At 38.6% G+C, this 21,683-nt stretch overlaps 1 protein-coding gene across 2 annotated transcripts in view; it reads right to left on the bottom strand.

Moving 5' to 3' along the window:
* Positions 1-21,683, bottom strand: part of GLS (glutaminase) — an 85,190-nt gene that overhangs the window by 2,841 nt on the left and 60,666 nt on the right. For both annotated transcript variants that reach the window (XM_054478710.2, XM_063647748.1), the window contains 3 exons: positions 9,034-9,095; positions 8,014-8,090; positions 7,856-7,919 (listed from right to left, as the gene is read on the bottom strand). In XM_054478710.2, the coding sequence (XP_054334685.1) occupies positions 7,856-7,919; positions 8,014-8,090; positions 9,034-9,095 (203 nt within the window). The remainder of the gene's footprint in view (positions 1-7,855; positions 7,920-8,013; positions 8,091-9,033; positions 9,096-21,683) is intronic.

Genomic DNA, 21,683 nt, shown 5'->3' with positions numbered 1-21,683 from the left:
ACAAATAAAAATTAATAATAGAAATGCAGAAAGGGATTTATAATTCAAAAAGTAGTCTCCAAGACAAGTTGGGATATGGAGAGGAAGAGAAAAAGATCTGTGAAAGGATCTGGTTTACACATCCAAGTGCTTATGGAGGGAGCTTTTTAAGGAAAGTCCTTGTGGTGACAGATATAATAGACTGCTCTAGGGTTCCAGAATTTTAGTTTCATGAAAAGCCCAAAGTATCTCTTTTAAAATAAAATGTTCAAAGAAAATTCAGGTATATAACATCCATCACTCTAGCCTTGGACAGAAAATTAGTGTTTGTGTCAATTCAAAGCCACAGTAAGTCTCAGAAGTCTAGAAATAACCATGACCTCATTAGGGCTAAAACACATGTTGGAGGAGCAAGATTGGCCCCAAAGGAATTGACATTTTTATCACCTCTGGTAAGGTTGGGAAGCCATGGACTCAATCGGACCACTACACCAGAAGAGTAACTCCCCCTTCCATACTAATAACTCCCCTTTCCATGCTTCTGGAGCTGTGCGGTTTAGAGTGATGTAGATGAATATTCGAGGATAAGAAGAAATGAAGAGTTGCCGAAGTGGTTAATCACTTGCCAGAAGCGGTAAGTCTTTTGCAAGAGGAGACAGAACCACATAACTCACAGCCCTAGTCAATGACAGGGTACGATGGGTAGTTCCCTTACACTTTACAAACTGTGAAGCCTGTCTTCCTACCCAGTCTCTCTCTCTCTACTTACATTACAAAATTCTCCATGGCTGATGATCTCTCTTTCTTCATCCACATGCCACTGGCACCACCTTCCTAGTTTCACCTCTTCCTGTTTCCTTCTTTCCTTTCCATCTCTGTCCTGAACTTTTTACCCACTTAGTGGAGTCACAATATGGAAACAAAAGGTTTTTAAAACAGTCTCATTTTTTAATATATTTGGATAAATTTTGGTAGCCTGTTTTTAAAATCAGGTAAGTAAAACTTCACATCTTTGTATTTCTCAAAAAAAAAAAAAACAAAAAACAGCTGAATTAAGTGACTTTGAATAGGCCTTCATTAGTTTAGGAAGTCAGTGGCTTGAAACAGACTTTTGAGTCATCCTCTACAGTATGTAATTATCTGTCTTTCTGGAAAAATGGAATGTCAACTGCGTGTTACCTTTTTTACAATTCTTCTTCTGTGAATTAATGAAAAATACACTGAATACACTAATTTCAGCCAGGCACAGTGGCTCATGCCTGTAATCCTATCACTTTGGGAGGCCCAGGTGGGTGCATCACTTGAGGCCAGGAGTTCAAGACGAGAATGGCCAACATGGCGAAACCCCTCTCTATTAAAAATACAAAAATTAGCTGGGTGTGGTGGCACACGCCTGTAATCCCAGCTACTCAGGTGGCTGAGGCAGGAGAATTGCTTGAACCTGGGAGGCGGAGGTTGCAGTGAACGAGATCACACCACTGCACTCCAGCCTGGGCAACAGAGCAAGACTCTATCTCAAGAATTCACGAATTTTGCGCAAACCTGTTATAATTTAAGGTGACACCGATTCTATGAAATAGAGAAAAAGACTTGTTGAATGCCTAGTTATCAAGTTAGTTACTTAGCTCACTTTTTCTTATCAGATAGGTACATCTACTTTCACATTCCTAGAGGCCAATTTAGGGCAAAAAAAATTAATACATATACAAAGCACAGTAATATTTCCAACATGTATTACATAGTGTTTTAGTTGGGATTATAAACACAGGAGGAAAATGCTCTTCAATTTCTTTCTCTAGAAACCTGGGATAGGTATTAAAATTTGGGGAAAGGGAAGAAGACTGTCACCCTAACATGAGCTTTTAGAATACTGCCAATAAAGGAGTTTTTAATCATGGTGCTTTTTTACAACTATAGGAATAAAGTTAGATAACCGAAGTGTTAGCAAACTTACAAAATTGCTAACATTTGTCAGACACTGACATAACTTTTCTGCATTTCTTGCAAGCTAAGAGCTGAACCAACAAAACCCAAGCCCTAATTTTAAAAAAGATAGTTGGCCAGGCTCAATGGCTCACGCCTGTAAACCCAACATTTTGGGAGGCTGAGGTGGGAGGACTGCTTGAGCCCAGGAATTGGAGACCAGCCTGGGCAACATAGTAAGATTCTGCCTCTACAAAAAATAAATAAATAAATAAATAAATTAGCCAGGCATGGTGGTGTGTGCCTGTGATTGCAGCTACTCAGGAGGTTGAGGTGGGAGGATCGCTTGAGCCTGGGAAGTTAAGGCTGCAGTGAACTATGATCATGCCACTTGCACTTCAGCCTGAGTGGCAAGGCGCAAGACCCAGTCTCAAAAAAAAAAAAGTTAAAGCTTAATAAACAGAAAGGCAATATAGCTAAAGAGTAATCAACTTGCTCCAAACTTAATACAGCTCCCAGTTCTCAAATGAATCCAAACTCCTAATACATATCAAACCACCATCAAGTATGGTTTTTTTCCCATTCTAAACTTTTATTCTCATTACTCATTGACTCATACACTCTACTCCAGTACATCCAAGGATATGAATCTAGAGTTTACTGTACATGTATATGTGTAAGCTGCATTCTTATCCCTTCCCTGACCACTTTGTTGACATCATTTGTTGCAGGATGAATAGCAGTTTGCTATGTCGACCAGGAGAGAGGGGAGAGGAGCAGAATATATTCTAGGCATATTTTTCCCACTATAGATAGAATGCCCTTCTTTTCATTCTGTGCCTTCAGTCTCATCTCTTCCCTAAAGCACTGATTAAAATTAAACTTCCAAGAAGCCTTCTAAAACTGATTCCAACCAAATGCAGAAATTTCAACAAACTCCAATATATTCTTTTTAGAGTTAACAGTTTTCTTATACATTTTAGCTTGTTTAGAAGCCTTCCCATTTTGTATGTCTCAATATTGTGAGCAAGTTTGTATGCTGATAAAATTCACATTATTATTAAAAACAAAATCAGGCTGCATAAATGTCGAATCCCTGCCAACAATCACTGTCCTCACCAATCACTGGCTTCTTTGCAAATCTTAAGAGAGAACATTCAGTGTTAATTATCATCTTAAAGTTTATGCTTCTCTAAAGGTTTGTCTTATCTACCCTGGGTTGTTAAAAACTCCACGAGGGGTACCAGCAACTGCAAAAACATACAAAACTGTAAAGACCATCGACACTATGAAGAAACTGCATCAACTAAAGGGCAAAATAACCAGCTAGCATCATAATGACAGGATCAAACTCACACATAACAATATTAACCTTAAATGTAAATGGGCTAAATGCCCCAATTAAAAGACACAGAATGGCAAATTGGATAGAGTCAAGACACATTGGTCTGCTGTATTCAGGAGACCCATCTCACGTGCAAAGACACACATAGGCTCAAAATAAAGGGATAGGGTAATATTTACCAAGCAAATGGAAAGCAAAAAAAAAAGCAGGGGTTGCAATGCTAGTCTCTGATAAAACAGACTTTAAACCGACAAAGATCAAAAGAGACAAGGGCATTACATAATGGTAAAGGGATCAATGCAACAAGAAGAGCTAACTATCCTAAATATATATGCACCCAATACAGGAGCACCCAGATTCATAAAGCAAGTTCTTAGAGACCTACAAAGAGACTTAGACTCCCACACAATAATAGTGGGAGACTTTAACACCCCACTGTCAATATTAGACAGATCAACGAGACAGAAAATTAACAAGGATATTCAGGACTTGAACTCAGCTCTGGACCAAGCAGACCTAATAGACATCTACAGAACTCTCACCCCAAGTCAACAGAATATACATTCTTCTCAGCACCACATCACACTTATTCTAAAATTGGCCACATAATTGGAAGTAAAACACTCCTCAGCAAATGCAAAAACAAAAATCATAACAGTTTTTCAGACCACAGTGCAATCAAATTAGAATTCAGGATTAACAAACTCACTCAAAACCGTACAACTGCATGGAAACTGAACAACCTGCTCCTGAATGACTACTGGGTAAATAACAAAAATAAAGCAGAAATAAATAAGTTCTTTGAAACTAATGAGACAAAAGACACGACGTACCAGAATCTCTGGGACAGAGCTAAAGCAGTGTTTAGAAGGAAGTTTATAGTACTAAATGCCCACAAGAGCAGGCAGGAAAGATCTAAAATCGACACCCCAACATCACAATTAAAAGAGCTAGAGAAACAAGAGCAAACAAATTCAAAAGCTAGCAGAAGACAGGAAATAACTAAGAGCAGAACTGAAGGAGAGAGAGACACGAAAAACCCTTCAAAAAATCAATGAATCCAGGAGCTGGTTTTTTGAAAAGATCAACAAAATAGACCGCTAGCAAGACTAATAAAGAAGAAGAGAGAAGAATCAAATAGACGCAATAAAAAATGATAAAGGGGATATCACCACTGATCCCACAGAAATACAAACTACCATCAGAGAATACTATAAACACCTCTATGCAAATAAACTAGGAAATCTAGAAGAAACTGATAAATTCCTGGACACATACACCCTCCCAAGTCTAAACCAGGAAGAAGTCAAATCCCTGAATAGACCAATAAGTTCTGAAATTGAGGCAGTAATTAATAGCCTACCAACCGAAAAAAGTCCAGGACCAGACGGATTCACAGCCAAATTCTACCAGAGGTACAAAGAGGAGCTGGTACCATTCCTTCTGAATCTATTCCAAACAATAGAAAAAGAAGGAATCCTCCCTAACTCATTTTATGAGGCCAGCATCATCTTGATACCAAAACCTGGCAGAGACACAACAAAAAAAGAAAATTTCAGGCCAGTATCCCTGATGAACATCGATGCAAAAATCCTCAATAAAATACTGGCAAACTGAATCCAGCAGTACATCAAAAAGCTTATCCACCACGATCAAGTCGGCTTCATCCCTGGGATGTAAGGCTGGTTCAACATACGCAAATCAATAAACGTAATCCATCACATAAACAGAACCAATGACAAAAACCACGATTATCTCAATAGATGCAGAAAAGGCCTTTGACAAAATTCAACATGCCTTCATGCTAAAAACTCTCAATAAACTAGGTATTGATGGAACATATCTCAAAATAATAAGAGCTATTTATGACAAACCCACAGCCAATATCATACTGAATGGGCAAAAAACTGGAAGCATTCCCTTTGAAAACTGGCACAAGACAAGGATGCCCTCTGTGACCACTCCTATTCAACATAGTATTGGAAGTTCTGGCTAGGGCAATCAGGCAAGAGAAAGAAATAAAGGGGCCAGGCGCAGTGGCTCATGCCTGTAATCCCAGCACTTTGGGAGGCCAAGGCGGCAGATTACCTGAGGTCAGGAGTTCGAGAGCAGCCTGGCCAACATGGTGAAATCCCATCTCTACTAAAAATACAAAAATTAGCTGGCTGTGGTGGGCACACGCCTGTAATCCCAGCTACTCGGGAGGCTGAGGCAGGAGAATTGCTTGAGCCTGGGAGACAAGAGGTTGCAGTGAGCTGAGGTCTTGCCACTGCACTCCAGCCTGGCTGACAGAGTGAGAATCTGTCTCAAAAAAAAAAAAAGAAAGAAAGAAAGAAAGAAAGGTATTCAAATAGGAAGAGAGGAAGTCAAATTGTCTCTGTTTGCAGATGATATGATTGTATATTTAGAAAACCCCATCATCTCGGCCCAAAATCTCCTTAAGCTGATAAGCAACTTCAGCAAAGTCTCAAGATACAAAATCAATGTGCGAAAATCACAAGCATTCCTATACACCAATAATAGACAAACAGCCAAATCATGAGTGAACTCCCATTCACAACTGCTACAAAGAGAATAAAATACCTAGGAATCCAACTTACAAGGGATGTGAAGGACCTCTTCAAGGAGAACTACAAACCACTGCTGAAGGAAATAAAGAGAGGACACAAACAAATGGAAAAATATTCCATGCTCATGGATAGGAAGAATCAGTATCATGAAAATGGCCATACAACCCAAAGTAATTTATAGATTTTATGCTATCCCCATCAAGCTACCATTGACTTTCTTCACAGAATTAGAAAAAAAATACTTTAAATTTCATATATAACCAAAAAAGAGCCCACATAGCCAAGACGATCCTAAGCAAAAAGAAGAAAGCTGGAGGCATCATGCTACCTGACTTCAAACTATACTACAAGGCTGCGGTAATCAAAACAGTACCATACTGATATCAAAATAGATATACAGACCAATGGAAAAGAATTGAGGCCTCAGAAATACCGGCACACATCTACAACCATCTGATCTTTGACAAACCTGACAAAAACAAGCAATGGGGAAAGGTATTGGGAAAACTGGCTAGCCATATGCAGAAAACTGAACCTGGACCCCTTCCTTTCACCTTATACAAAAATTAACTCAAGATGGATTAAAGACTTAAACATAAGACCTAAAACCATAAAAACCCTAGAAGAAAACCTAGGCAATACCTTTCAGGACACAGGCATGGGCAAAGACTTCATGACCAAAACACCAAAAGCAATGGCAACAAAAGCCAAAATTGATAAATGGGATCTAATTAAACTAAAGAGCTTCTGCACAGCAAAAGAAACTATCATCAGGGTGAACAGGCAACCTACAGAATGGGAGAAAATTTTTGCGATCTATCCATCTGACAAAGGGCTAATATCCAGAATCCACAAGGAAGTTAAGCAAATTTACAACAAAAAAACAACCCCATCAAAAAGTGAGTGAAGGATATGAACAGACACTTCTCAAAAGAAGACATTTATGCAGCCAACAAACATGTGAAAAAAATATCATCATCACTGGTCATTAGAGAAATGCAAATCAAAACCACAATGAGATGCCATCTCACACCAGTTAGAATGGCGATCATTAAAAAGACAGGAAACAACAGATGCTGGAGAGGATGTGGAGAAATAGGAACGCTTTTACACTGTTAGTGGGAGTGTAAATTAGTTCAACCATTGTGGAAGACAGTGTGGTGATTCCTCAAGGATCTAGAACCAGAAATACCATTTGACCCAGCAATCCCATTACTGGGTATATACCCAAAGGATTATAAATCATTCTACTATAAAGACACATGCACATCTATGTTTATTGTGGCACCGTTCACAATAGCAAAGACTTGGAACTAACCCAAATGACCATCGATGATAGACTGGATAAAGAAAATGTGGCACATATACACCATGGAATACTATGCAATCATAAAAAAGGATGAGTTCATGTCCTTTGCAGGGACATGGATGAAGCTGGAAACCATCATTCTCAGCAAACTAACACAAGAACAGAAAACCAAACACTTCATGTTCTCCCTCGTAAGTGGGAGTTGAACAGTGAGAACACATGGACACAGGGAGGGGAACATCACACACCAGGGCCTTTTGGGGGTCAGGGTAAGGGAGGGATAGCATTAGGAGAAATACCTAATGTAGACGATGGGTTGATGGGTGCAGCAAACCACCATGGCACTTGTATACCTATGTAACAAACCTGCACGTTCTGCACATGTATCCCAGAACTTAAAGGGTAATTTAAAAAATTTGTTTTAAAAATCCATGAGGATAAAATTCCAATTCTCTCTTCCCAAATGCAAAAAAAAAAAATTTTGTTCATACAGTGTATTGACTAATAGTCAAATTAACCTGAAAATTTCTAAATAAGACCATTCTTAGAAAAGAAACAGGATATGGGAGACAGAATTACCTATCTAGTAGAAACAAGGTTTATTGCCTTTATAAGACATCATAGCAGGTTCAAGAATGTCTTAGTAGGTTTAAATATTATAATCACTTGAATATTACAGTCCTGCATAATAAAATACTGACATATTTAGAAGGTAACATAAGTGCTCACCTGTCCTTGGGGAAAGGGTTTACTTTGCAGGCTTCCAGCAAAAATTTAACAACTTCAACATGACCTATACCGTCCCACCCCCAAAAAAAGAGCAGATTTTAGTACTAAGTAGAAATTAAATCTGGAAAGAAAATAGATAGGAGTAGTTCCTGTATTACCCTCTGCAGCAGCTACATGGAGTGCTGTTCTAGAATCATAGTCCCGCTGTTCCATGTCCATAGCTGACAAAGCAAATCTGAAAATGTGTAAGCACAGCTGTTTATTATATATAAAGCAAATTTAATTCACACTGGTAACATTCACTCCATCAGTTCATTTAAGGCCCTGTCAGACAGGTGCCATCCTTCATCAGGCTCATTAATGGGAACTACCAACCTTATTGACCGGTACACAGGTGTTTTGGGTAGATGCCACTTCACCTCTCTTCCTCAGCTTTGCTTTTTTTAGGTAAGATTAAATGTTAAACATCTCTCACAGAATTAAACTTTATTACATTATTGTTCACAACTCAAAAATTATGGCACAACCGTACCAAGGTTTGTCTCAGAAGGGCAAGAAACTAATCCCTATAATAAAGTTGTATGTTTTACTAAGCCTCCCATTCTTAAACATTTCACAGTCTACTAGTACTTGTCAGACTTTAAAACAAGGGGGGAAGCACAGACATTTTTCCACTTTGAAAATCAGTTGTTTGAGGTACTAATGGGAGAAAACAAAAAAAAAAAAAAAAAAAAAGGAAGTAAGTTACAACTCTATACAAAAGACCTTAGGTATACAGCAGTATATGCCCTTACTAATCCTGATGATCTGCTGGACACCAAACCCCCCAGCTGCTTCCCCCCCACACACACACCCCCCAAAGATTGGGAATGGAGGGTAGACAGGGAGGGAGAAGGCACTGTCCAATACCAGTAAGCCACTGATACTAATTAGCCAGATTAGCTGAACAGTTACTACTTGGGGAAACAGAGATATGGTCTTTTTTATAGGAGGCAGAAAAGGACAAGATTGGAAAGCAGGCCTAAGGCACTGGAAGTGCCTATTTAATAAAAATTTTGTTGGGGTCATTTTTATCAAAGGGAAAGAGAAGTGAGACTTTAACCTTAAAATGGCTGCTCACCCAGAAGCAACTTCATAAATATCTGTAAAGTGCATGCTAATCCATCCTGTAAACATACCTTCGAAGTGCAGACACATCTCCAGTATATGCAGCAAACAAAAGATTTATCACTGACTTTACCTGTGAAGAAAAGAAAGTTTAGGCATCCATAGGGGAAAACAAACACATACAACGTCCACCTGTCACTGGCAAGTGATTTCCATGTGCTTTGAACACTTCAGCTGAGTCACGTGCAAAAAGTTATCTCAAGGACACTTCCATAGCCAAAAGAACCCACATGTGTGATACTTTCTTCTTTTAACGGTGGACTGTGAGGGAAAATTCAATAATAAAGATAAGATACATGAGGGAAGGAATGGAATAATACCACTTGGCAGAAAAGAATGGAATTTTGTGAAACTCATATAGTTGGGGCAACTGAAAATTGTTTAGAAGCCTTCCCATTTTCTATGTCTCAATATTGTGAGGAAGTTTGTATGCTGATAAAATTCACATTATTAAAAATTAAATCATGCTATATAAATGTCTAATCCCTGCCAAGAATCACTATCCTCACCAATCACTGGCTTCTTTGCAAATCTCAAGAGAGAACATTCAGTGTTAACTGTCATCTTAAACTTTACTTCACTGGAAAGACAGCCTTCAGTTCAATGCCCAGGTGGTACAAATTGGGTCATTCTCAGAACTTACGACACTGCTGTGTTTAAAAGTTTCTCAACTCCAAAATATTAAGTCACCTCTATTAAGTGCTCCAAGATTTCAAAGTGTATCTACTTTTGACGGTTACCCACTTTCCTTTTCTTATAGTTAAGAGGAAAAGTCTAGTTATCTGAAAAGCCATTGGATTTTGGTCTGCTTTCATATCCATCCCTATCTATGAGAAATTAAACTATTGATCGTAGAATATTTGTAAATACTTCATAAATTCCCCATTTTGTCTTACACTTTGCAACTTCAACATTCATATTGATGACTCAACTGATACGGGACTCAATGGCAGAAAACAAGTTTAACTGGGGGAATGGAAAGTAACCCAGCTCTCCACCAACAAAGCCACAGCCTGGAACTGTGCTTCAAGATCTTAACCCAGACATTCTCCCTTTCCAGTATGGCTTCCCCCTTCCAAAACCCCTGAACTTTCCAGATTAACTGGAACTGACCATTGCTGCCGTTCTCTAATCCAGCATTTTCAAAGTGTAATTTGCAGAAACTAGTCCGTAAGATGGTCCATGAAAATAAGGATCCTGTGTTTGTATATGATCTGAAAATATTAAATCCCCCTCTTGGAGATTTATGAGCATATGAAAGACTCTGTAAAGGTATACAGTACAGGAACTTAACTAGCTGAGCACACCCCCAAAATACTATTTGTGTTGATATCACCTCAAAAAACTTTCCCCTTAGTCCTTTAGCTTCCCTCCCAGCCATCCTTTTCTACTCCTGCCCAGAGCCCAGAAGAGTTTTCTTAATGGGGAATGGGGGTGGAACAAAGAACTGAAGAGCATCACCTAGAATGTTCTAAAAACATACATAAACATCTCTCCCATTTCTTGTCCTACTCCTACACCTCAATCTGATACATTTTAGGGAAAGGAGGTAAATGCATAGAGTTTGTCGTCTTTTATAGAGATGGGGTCTCACTATGCTGGCCAGGCTGGTCTTGAACTCCTGGCCTTAAGCAGTCCTTCTGCCTTGGCCTCCCAAACTGTTGGGATTACAGGCATGAGCCACCATGCTCAGCCCATAATTTTGTTTAAAGTCTCCAGGTGACTTTGATATGCACTTTTCTGGGTTATAAACCACTGTTTCAGGTGTCCTTAATGTCTTTCTTTTTTTATGGGGTCAACTCTGAATTCTCAATTCCCTTTTTGCTCTTGGGCCACAGAATACTGACTGGCTATTACAGATTATTCTCCATATTTCCACCTGGTCTCTCATTACTGCTTGACAATTTTTTTTTCTTGTTGGTTCCCGCCATACTTTCTTCAGGCCTTTAATACCAGTGGAGACCCCTAAAAAGACAGAAGATCCTAACTGCAACTTTGCTAAAAAGATAAAAAACTGTTTTCATCGCTCAAAGTAAAAAGCTTCCTCATTTTTGAAACTACTTTTTATTCCTTCAAACACTTACCCTCCAGATGCCCTGTTCTTGTTCCCTCACTGATCCTGTTTGTTTCTAGCATCTTTAACTTTTCCTCTTTCATTGGTTCCCTCAGTTTACCTTAAAACAGACACAATTTCATCCTATTTTTAAAAACCAACACTTGACCCTATTGTTCTCCCTTCAGCGCATATTTCCTGAAAGTATATTTTTAATTCCCTGAAAATTACCTTCACACTCATTGTTACCTCTAAACAGTGCTCTCCAAAGATCCAGCAGCTCCCTAAGCCCCGACTCCTTCGGATCTCCCCAGCACCCTCCACCCTCTCACGACTTGCCTTCCATGCTGCTGCATCACGCTGATCTTCCTCCTGTTGGCTGCTTTGCAGATTCATTACCCGCTTTCCACTGCCGAATAATACTCCCAAGGCAGTCCAATCTTCTTGTTTTTCAATATAATGTCCCTCAAAGGATTCATCTATTTCTCTGGGCAGACTGACCTCCCCATCTTTAATCTAAATCTTTGCTCCTAAGCTCCAGTCCTACAGCTCCACTTGATAGTCATTTCAAACTCAAAAACAGCAAGTCCTGCCGGCTTCCCACCCTGGCTCCAGTTCATAGCCACCTGCCTACTTGACATTGCTTCCAGGACTTTTAATGGGCATCTCAGACTTATACCCAAAATGGAATTTGCTTTGCCCTGTCTTCTGCCACTCACAGTCGGCTCCTCTTCTAGTCTCCCCAGTTTGAGGATGACACTACAATTCATCCACTTGCTCAGGCCACAAACTCAGGAGTCATCCAGTGCTGCTGCATTCACTTATACAGGTTGAGTCCTTCGCAAGGATGCCTGGCCACAGGGCCAACATGGGTTACCAGCCCACACTCTTCCCACCAAGGTGTCCTAGCACCCAGGTACATGTGCTGGGAGGAAGGGAGCTTCTTTACCCAGTGGTGCTGAGAAGAAGTGCTTCTGCTTCTGGCCAGAGACAGAATTAGCTTTTCCTAATTCAGACAAATTCACCATACAGACCATGGGGGGTATTCCTTGATTCTATTCTTTCTCTCACAGCCCACATCTAGCTCCATCAATAAATCCTCTTTGCTTTACCTGCAAAATATGTTTGGAATCCTATCACTTCTCACCACCTCTATCACTATTGCCTTAGGCCTCATCTGAGCCACCACCTTATCACCTCTGCTGCCATAGGGATCTTTTAAAAACATCAAGGAACTCCCGTGCCTTTCCATCATATCTAAAGTAAAATCAAACTCTTTACCACGGCTTTCAGGACCCTAAAGGCTCTATTCCTGGTTACATTGCACATATCATTCCTACCACTCTTCCCTTTCCAGCTCTACTCCAGCCAGAATGTCTTGCTGGTCTCAGGCACTCAAGGCCTACAACCGGCTGCCAGAGATGCTCTTTCCCCAGGCAGTCAGGAGGCTCCCTCTCTCCCTCCCTTTGGGTAGGTCTCCACTCAAATGTTCTCTCAAGACTCTAAAATACTCCCCTCTTTTCATCACTCCTTATCCCTTACCTTGCTTTTCCCCTTCATATATATATATAGTATTGTTAACTATATACTTTTTAACTATATTTGTTATATATAATTATATATAACTATATATAAAGTATATACATTTTTATACATACTTTTTTGTCTCTCTCATTAAATGTAGGCTCCATGTGGGCAGAGACCACTTGTCTTTCTGTTCCCCACTGTAAACTCAGTGTCTATCACACATAATAGGTGCTCATTAAATATCTATTGACTAAGTGAATATTCTCCCTCAAGGCATCAAATATTCAATTTTGGGTATTAAATTGTAAAATTAATTCCTCTATCGGCCCCCAACCCTGCATTTTTTTTTTTTTTTTTTTTTTTTAGACAAGGTCTCACTCTGTCGCCCAGGCTGGAGTGCAGTGGCAGGATCTCGGCTCAAAGGCTCATTTGAACCTTCGCCTCTCGGGTTCAAATGATTCTCCCACCTCAGCCTCTGGAGTAGCTGGGATTACAGGCATGTGCCACCACTAATCTAATTTTTGTAGTTTTTGGTAGAGACGGGGTTTCACTAGGTTGGCCAGGCTGGTCCCAAACTCCTGACCTCAAGCGATCTGCCTGCCTCAGCCTCCCAAAGTGTAGGGATTACAGGTGTGAGCCCCTGTGCCCAGCCCATCTCCCTTAACTTTTACATCTTTGAATATCATTACAAAATTTATTCAATCGTTAACTGGTGCCTCTGCTTCTGGTCCTTCTTCCACCCTCCAAAACCTCTCCACATACTTCTACTCATATTCTCAAAACATTGCTCTAATCACTAAAGGTTTCTAAGCAGGGGAGTATCAAGAAACCCAAAATCATTCCTGATAACATTTAAGTTCTTCATACTTGTATTCAAGGTTCTTCAGTCCAGCTAACTTGATTTTTCTTCTCAACCTCAATAGAGCAAAATTGGTCTTACTGCCCTTGTTGTTGTCTTGGTGTCTATGCTCTTCTCTTTAAGAACACCCAGATTCCTAATCAAATCCTTCCCTTCCCTCAAAGACTAGCCCGAAAGTCCCTTCCTTCCTGTCTTCCCCAGGCCATCCCAGCCCAGCATTCATTATCTATGTAGCTTATTGCCAGCTGCCCACACAGTGCCCTGTGACAGCATGTGCCAGGGAGAGTCAATTAGATACCTCCACTCCCACCACAACCCTGGATCTACCTCCTGCTTCCTCCCATAGTGCATACTATTCTCCTGAAATCATTTTTCCCCACCCATTTCTCACTGATGTTATTCTTACCCATTCCTGTGAACTCTGCTCCAATCTCTTAAATCAAAAGTAATCTCCGTCTACCTTTGCACACTATGGCACTATAACACGTGACCACATGGAGCATTTGTGTGTCTTCCCCCACCACTAAGAAAAATCCAAATTCCCCTGTATATACACCATTAATATATTAATTACCCATAGTTCTTGTTTTTAAAACTATGTTGGTACTTCTAAGCAATAAAGCCTCATCTGTTTCAGTGACTGGATATAAGAACTACACATTCTCCTTTAAAATTTTGAATTTAGACCATGCTCGTTTGAAGAGATTTTATTATACTATGTGTGTAGCACTTAGTCACTTAATTATTCAACATCTCAAACGTTCTAAAAGTCCATTTCTTATTAATAAGGCCCAAAATAGAAGACTTTAGAATATACTTGGTTTATTCAGAGTATATTGTTATTCACAAGCATGAGAAAAAAAATTAGGAAACTTCAATGTACAAAGGCTTTGTAACTAATCAGAAGGGAAAAACACTAGCTCGCCTTAACAAAATTATTAAAGACTAACATGGAAGTCTGGTATTCTTCCCATGAAAACAAAAGGCTAGCCGTGGAGCTGAATTTAGTCCAAACCAGAAGATAGGTGCTTGAACACAAAGTGAGTGTAATTCTCTCCAAAACAGAAAAGCACTAGGAGGCAGCCCATGCACAGGCACTATTTAAAAGCAAAACCACAAATGCCTCTTCTTTCTAGCATCAACAGCCCCCTATACTTTTAAGTTTACATAAATTATGAAATGAGCTGTGGGTAGAATGCCACGAAAGAAAATGAAACTAGTCTAACACTTTTGAGACAACAGATGGAGTATTTCATTTAGGGACAGTCTGCTTCCCGGTCTGTTAAAGAGCGCCACGAGTATTTCCAACTAAGCTGACACACCCTCTGGAATGCCTATCATAGCAAACTGAAGGAGAGGGGCACTCTAGAAGATCAGTCATCCACCACCACACCAATACTTGCCAAGGATGTAGGTGTGCTAACCACTGATCGAAGCTCATTCCCCTATTTCCCCACTGGATACTTGAGTTACATTGATTTTAAAATACCTGTCAAGGAGGCCAAAGTCCAGAAAATAATGGGTTAACAGTAAATGCCAGAGGCATGGAAGCTCTGTTTTGATAAATAATTCCTTACTATAAAGAAACAGACTATACACAGCCGCAATAATAGCTATTAAATTAAGGGCTCTGATGTTTAATGTATGCCTCCCCATGGCAAAGAGACACTGCACCTGGGCAGAGAGCCATTAAAATTTATAAATTAAATGTTAACAGTTTCCCCTTCATCTTGTAGATTTTCCAGCACTACTGCATTTTTCTTATCAAGTCTCTTTATCAGAATCTGCCCGAACCAGACAATCTTATCTTAGTTTATTTGTACAAAGTCATGACAACAGTGGGACAAAAAACGTTACAGTTCACATGAGTTCACTTAACACTGGCATGCTTGGCATAGCAAATCTCACTTTTTTCCAAAACAGCTAGAAGCAGGTGGGGGAGTGTATCAGTTTTACACATCTAAAACATGGCATTCCTAAGTCTTTAATCCTATCATTATCCTACTCAGTTTGAGCTTGTTTAAAGGTTGAGTTGTGTGACTTCTGTAAATGCCCTAATAATTCTGTACTTATGAGTAAGTAGCAATTATTAGAATTATATACTCACATTACTCTGTATTTATATAGTGGACGACCCTAAAACATTCAACATTTTGAACAGTTATAGTTGTTTTTAAAAATCCCTGACAGGCTGGTTATAAAATATGTTGATCGATATATTTTATTTATTACTACCACTGAGATTAAGGACACTGGCTCAAGGTCACACAGCATATGAATTAGTGATGGAGCTTGAGTAGAACTCAGGTATCTGGAATCCCAATTCTGTACAACTAGACCATGATGATGTGAGTCCTTAATAGATCTCAGATTGTTATCCAAAGCACAGAAGGAAACCAACGGATTAAATATCAATTTAGCTCTAATCCATAAAAGTTCTTTACTAAATATTGGAAGGAAGCCTAGATGGGACCAAAGCGGGAGGGGAGAAAAGGAAGAAAGGGAGAAGATGGAGGGAGGGAGAGACGGAGGAAAAATTGGTTCACTGGTTTTACACTTTACTTCAACTATTTAATTTCTAACTCTATTACCAACTGCCAAACCAAAATTTCCTCTGTTTTTCATCTTTAGTTTCTGTCTTCATATAAACATGAATTCAGCCTGTTTGGGACTGCTATAATGAAAAAAAAAAAGCAGGTAACTGAAAAAACATCCTTCTGTTTCTACCACCTCTAGCTTGAGATAAGCTGCTCTCATTTCCAGCTCACTACAGTATCTGTTGTCATGGAATAGATACTTTTCTTCATCTGTTAAATAAACCATCATGACTCCAGATCCAATTTTGTTTTAAAGGCTTCACTCCAACTTGGCTAATTATAGTCTTTAAATGAAAATAAGCTTTCAGCCTGCTTTTATATTTTCTTAAGGTCAAATGGAAGCATACCACCTATTATACTGTGGCTAAAGAAAAATTTTAAGTTGCCATCATATGTAAATTAATCACCTTGCCCAAGGGTAAAAATAAACCTGTGTAATGTGTATGTGATCAAAGATATTTCCTCTTTCCTTTACTACTGAGCTTATTTAATATTTGTAAGGATGTGTAAAAAAAATTACAGTACTTTTATAATTAAGACAGTCTGAGTATGAGGCCACATATTCCTAAGCTTTCCAAAGATTTACTGAGACACAGTATAGACAAAACTAATCCAAACTGATATGATTCAGAGGGTTGGGGAAAAAATCCTTTATAGGAATAGCAATTCAATAAATTCATGCCCGTATTTCCAAACTTACACAAATGCAGGAGGTTCTCATATAGTAATTTCAATAGAGAGGAATAAATCAAATAGTAAATTTTACTATAAAGGAAAGAAGCTCTGTTTTACAGAAATTTCACTTTAAAAATGCAACCTCAAAATGGTAGCTCCAAGAACTGCATTCTGTTCTCGACTTTGCTAAGTAATAAACGCCCTTAAAAGCATACAATTTTCAATTTTCAATTTTTTTTTCTTTTTTTTTTTTTTTTTTTGAGACAGGCTCTCGCTCTGTTGCCTAGACTGGAGTGCCGTGGTGCAATCATGGCTCACTGCAGCCTTGACCTGCCAAGCTCAACTGATCCTCCCAACTCAGCCTCCCGAATAGCTGGGACCACAAGCATGTGCCACCAAACCCGGCTGATTTCTTTGTTATTTTTTTGTAGAGACGGGGTCTCACTATGTTGCCCAGGCTGGTCTCGAACTACTGGGCGCAAGCAATCCTCCTGACACCCTCACAAAGTACTGGGATTACATGTGTGAGCCACCATGTCTAGCCTCAAAATTTTTCAATGACTACTTTAATCTGAAATAATTTCACTAATTTGTAAACTAAAAAGTCATAATCATGTCAAAAAATCTAACAACCTATGAAGACAAAAAATTAAAGATTATATATTACTTACAACAAAATAGTTAATATGAAGCACCTACTCTTTCGACTCAGCTAAGTGCTCCAAATATTATTTCTGTTATTGAAGGATATGAAACATTTAAATAACTTCAGCAAGGTATCAGAGCTGGTAAGTGGAAGAACAAGGGCTCAAATCCAGTCTGGAAGATGCCAGGGCCAGTGCTTGCAACTACTAACTATCTACTGGACCACGCGATTTCCTAACAAAACCTGGGACTTCCTCAATAATACAATACCAAGACAGAAATATGTTGTGATAGGAAATCAGAAAATAGCAACAAAGAAACAATTTATAGAAAAATCAGAGATATTAATTTTATATTGAGGTGCTACCCAAAGGTGTTTTTTAAATGAAGGGAAAATAAAAGAACAAAAGAAATAATTCAATTTGATATATCAATATCACAAACAACAAATAGAAAACATTAAGATATTACCTTTATTCTTGCATTTAAATCTTTAAAAATGAAATGTGAGTTGGGTGAATGTGAATAAAAGCAAATATGACTGTTACGCCACTGGCAGCAAATAAATAACTTTTCTCAGTGGCATATTATTCCAGTAACACCAATGAATGGTCTAAAAAGATACCGATGAGGTCATAAGCATCCCTCTTTATATATCCAATTATAAAAGTAGCTAACAATATATCTTTGTGTGGTCTGAACAACAGCACTCCTAATCAATAAGCCAGAAAGCAGAATAGAAGAAAAATAGCAACGAGCAAGGACAAAGACAGCTACTCCTCCAAAGAACAAAACTGCAGACCTTAAGCATATTTGTATTGCACTGACAACTATCAAAGTTTCTCATTCACTATCTTTCTGGTCTTCTCCCACTATTATACAAACAAGTATTTGTAAAAGTTCATGAACGTTAGTGAATATTACATTAGTGTGTTAAGATAGAGGACAAGGTTCCACATTTCTGGAATGATAAAGTGCTACATTTAAAAAACAAGTACATAAAACCCAAAAGTCAAAGAACCTAAAAGCGAATTTAAGACAGGAAGAGAAGAAATTCATCACCAAATACACATATTAAAGAAAAAAAATCCAGGCCATTGGAATCAAACTATTCTTACAAAGACACCATTTTGTGTAAATTAAAAATAAATACAAACAAGGTCCCTGAAAATAGATGGGGTTCTCTTCCTGCTGTGAAACAACGCAGTTATAGCATTCATACAGGAAGAATTATGGTTTCAATTCAGAGTTTAAGGTCCTATTTCTCTTAGCATGCCTCAAATCCTGCTACTGTAACAAAGCCAGGCACATGGACTTGAGTTTCCTATAGTTATTCCAACCCACAATACTAACACAATCTTTACTAATTGCTTTAATGTTAGAAAAGAAATCCCTCATTTTCACTGGTCTCCAGAGAGCCTTACTTAACTCCCTATATTCTTCAATGTTTATTTCACATTTCTATTGTGAAACGTTCAACATGTGTGCTTTATGGAGCATACTCGCAGACGAGGTGTAATAACAGTATGTTTCTCTAATGCTGTAACTTTTCAAAGCACTTTCATAGCCACTTTATTATTCAAATTACATAGCAGGCTCCTCCAACATATAATACAGAAAATTGCTGGAGAAAAGCATATTTTTAAGATACGAAAAAATAAAGCAATTATTCTATCTTAAAAAAATTTAGAAAGGATATCATGTAAATATAAAACCCTCATCTTACTAAATTATCTATGCTTTCATACAGTTCAATGCTCCAAACTCCTTAAAATACTCTTTCCTTGACTCCTGATATTGCACTATGCTGGATTTTCCCTTCTCTGGCCACCTTTCCCTAGTGGAAGCCTCTCCTACTCTATCTTACCTTTATAATGATGGTTTCTTAGGGTTCTGTCTTTGATACACTTTCCTTATCGCTTTATACTATCACCTTAAGCAATCTCACACACCACCCCAGCTTCAAATACTACTCTTCATACTGACCACTCACAAAATTATAGCTCCAACTTACACTGCTCTCCTAAGTTTTGGGCCTAAATCTGACTGCTTACTTAACATCACTACTTAGATATCTCACGAATACCTCAAACATTAGCTAGCTTCTACACACTGATAGTTGTCTATCCATTATCCACTACCCACCCCTTCCATACTAACAGAACCTCTATTTGTTAAATGTCCAATTAAAAACACTTTCCCAAATTCCCTTGCAGTTAGTCTGGTCAATGAGCGTCAGGTGTTTGCAGTAAAGCTTCTTTCTTTAGATTTAGGTATCACTCTTTTCTTTTTTTCTCCCACTTTGGCTATACAGGTGAGGCTAAAGATGAAACAGCCACCTTGCAACTCTAAGTTGATAGGTATGATTTCTAAGATCAACACACTAAGGCTTGTGTAACAGAAGTTTACCTTACTAATGGCACTAGCCCTGGTTGGTTTCCCTGATAGTCCCTGAGACTTTTTGTTATATTAGAAAAATAACCCCCATATGTTTAAAGCACTGTCAATCAACCTCCTGATATCCACAATCAAACAGATCCTTGTTACAATAGCCAAAATTAAATTAATTTCTTCCGATACTCCCAAGGTTTGCTTTTCCAGTGTTCTCCATCTTAGTTAATGCAGCAGCTTTGGCCCTGTTGCTCATACTAAAAACCTGGTAGTCAACTTGATATCGCATTCTTTTTCACCCACCAAAAACTATCACCAACTACTGCCAATCCTATTTCTTAAACACATCTCTTATTTACCTACTTCTCTCACCTCTAGTCCAAGCCACCAACACATCTCGAGTCCAAAACTTCAACTTTCTCTCTCTTTAATCCATTCTCCACAGAGCAGTATTTAAAAACCAAATCATTCTCTCCCCTTTTTTAAAGTATTCAAAGTTTCGGCCGGGTGCGGTGGCTCACGCCTGTAATCCCAGCATTTTGGGACACTGAGGCGGGCGGATCACAAGGTCAGGAGATCGAGACCATCCTGGCTAACATGGTGAAACCCCCGTCTCTACTAAAAAATACAAAAAATTAGCCATGCTTGGAGGCAGGCCCCTGTAATCCCAGCTACTCGGGAGGCTGAGGCAGGAGAATGGCGTGAACCCAGGAGGCGGAGCTTGCAGTGAGCCAAAATCACTCCACTGCACTCCAGCCTGGGAGACAGAGCAAGACTCCGTCTCAAAAAAAAAAAAAAAAAGTCTTCAAAGTTTCACACTGAACTCTGAATGAAGTCCAAAATTCTTAATATGGTATATAAGACCTTTCAGAAATGTCTCCCAAACTGTGTCCTGAGGACAACCTACAGCAGAAGCACCTGGGGTGCACATTAAACATTTAGATTTTTGAATCAAACTGTAGGACTGGGCCCCAAGAAGCTAGCTGTATTTTAAAATTGAGACACTCTAACAATTCTGATGTACATCAAAATATAAGAAGGCCCACTCTACATAATATGGTCCCATCTCTAAGAGTTATCCATGGCCAGTCTCCATCCACCTCACCTCACTCTTCTTTCAGCGCATTTGCCTTCTTTCCCCTTCTCAAATGTGCTAATAAACTCCTTCCTGTTCTGGGGCCTTCAAGTCAGACTAGCCTGTTAACGCTATTCCATATTTCCTCTGACTTCTTCAAAACTTACACACTGTATTACCTTCCAGTGAAAACCAACCGTATTTAACCACCCAGACAAAACAAGGTCTTCTTATTGTACCCTCTCCTAGCATTTTTTTACTTTTCTATCATTTATTATCATTATATTTGCTGAAATATTTTTTAAGGAAATGAAACATTAAAGATACAGTTAACCATGCTCTCTGCATCCATTCCATTCCCTCCTGGCAGTAAGCTTTATCTAAAGATTGGTGTTCATGTTCTTACAGTTTTATTAGTAACTACTTTGCATATTTGTGTCTCATAAAGTCTATTATAGATGTACAAAAACAGCATCATATGGCATATACCATTTTGTAACTCACTTATTTTGTAACATTTAAAATGAATTAGATCTACATGCATCAGTATTAACAAATCACTTATTACCATTTTAATTATTTTTAGTATTTATTCAGTATCTGTAGCCCTGTTTAATTGCAAATACAAGTTGGATCATACTTGTCTCATTAACCGCTCACTGCATATCCTAAACACTTCAAAGTTTCTGGCACATATTAGGCAAGAAATAAACATTAGTTGAATAAGAACCTATCAGTGAATAATAAAGCACAGGAATAATGCTAAGGTTAATTTATATAGATCTGAACTGCTCAATCAAATTTAATTAGCAAATTTCTTGAACTAATTCTGTTTGTGT

This window comes from Pongo pygmaeus, chromosome 11 (genome assembly GCF_028885625.2).
Source record: "Pongo pygmaeus isolate AG05252 chromosome 11, NHGRI_mPonPyg2-v2.0_pri, whole genome shotgun sequence".
NCBI classification, from domain to species: domain Eukaryota; kingdom Metazoa; phylum Chordata; class Mammalia; order Primates; family Hominidae; genus Pongo; species Pongo pygmaeus.
The sequence above is the reverse complement of the archived record's forward strand: the minus strand, read 5'-3'. Positions and strand labels throughout refer to the sequence as shown.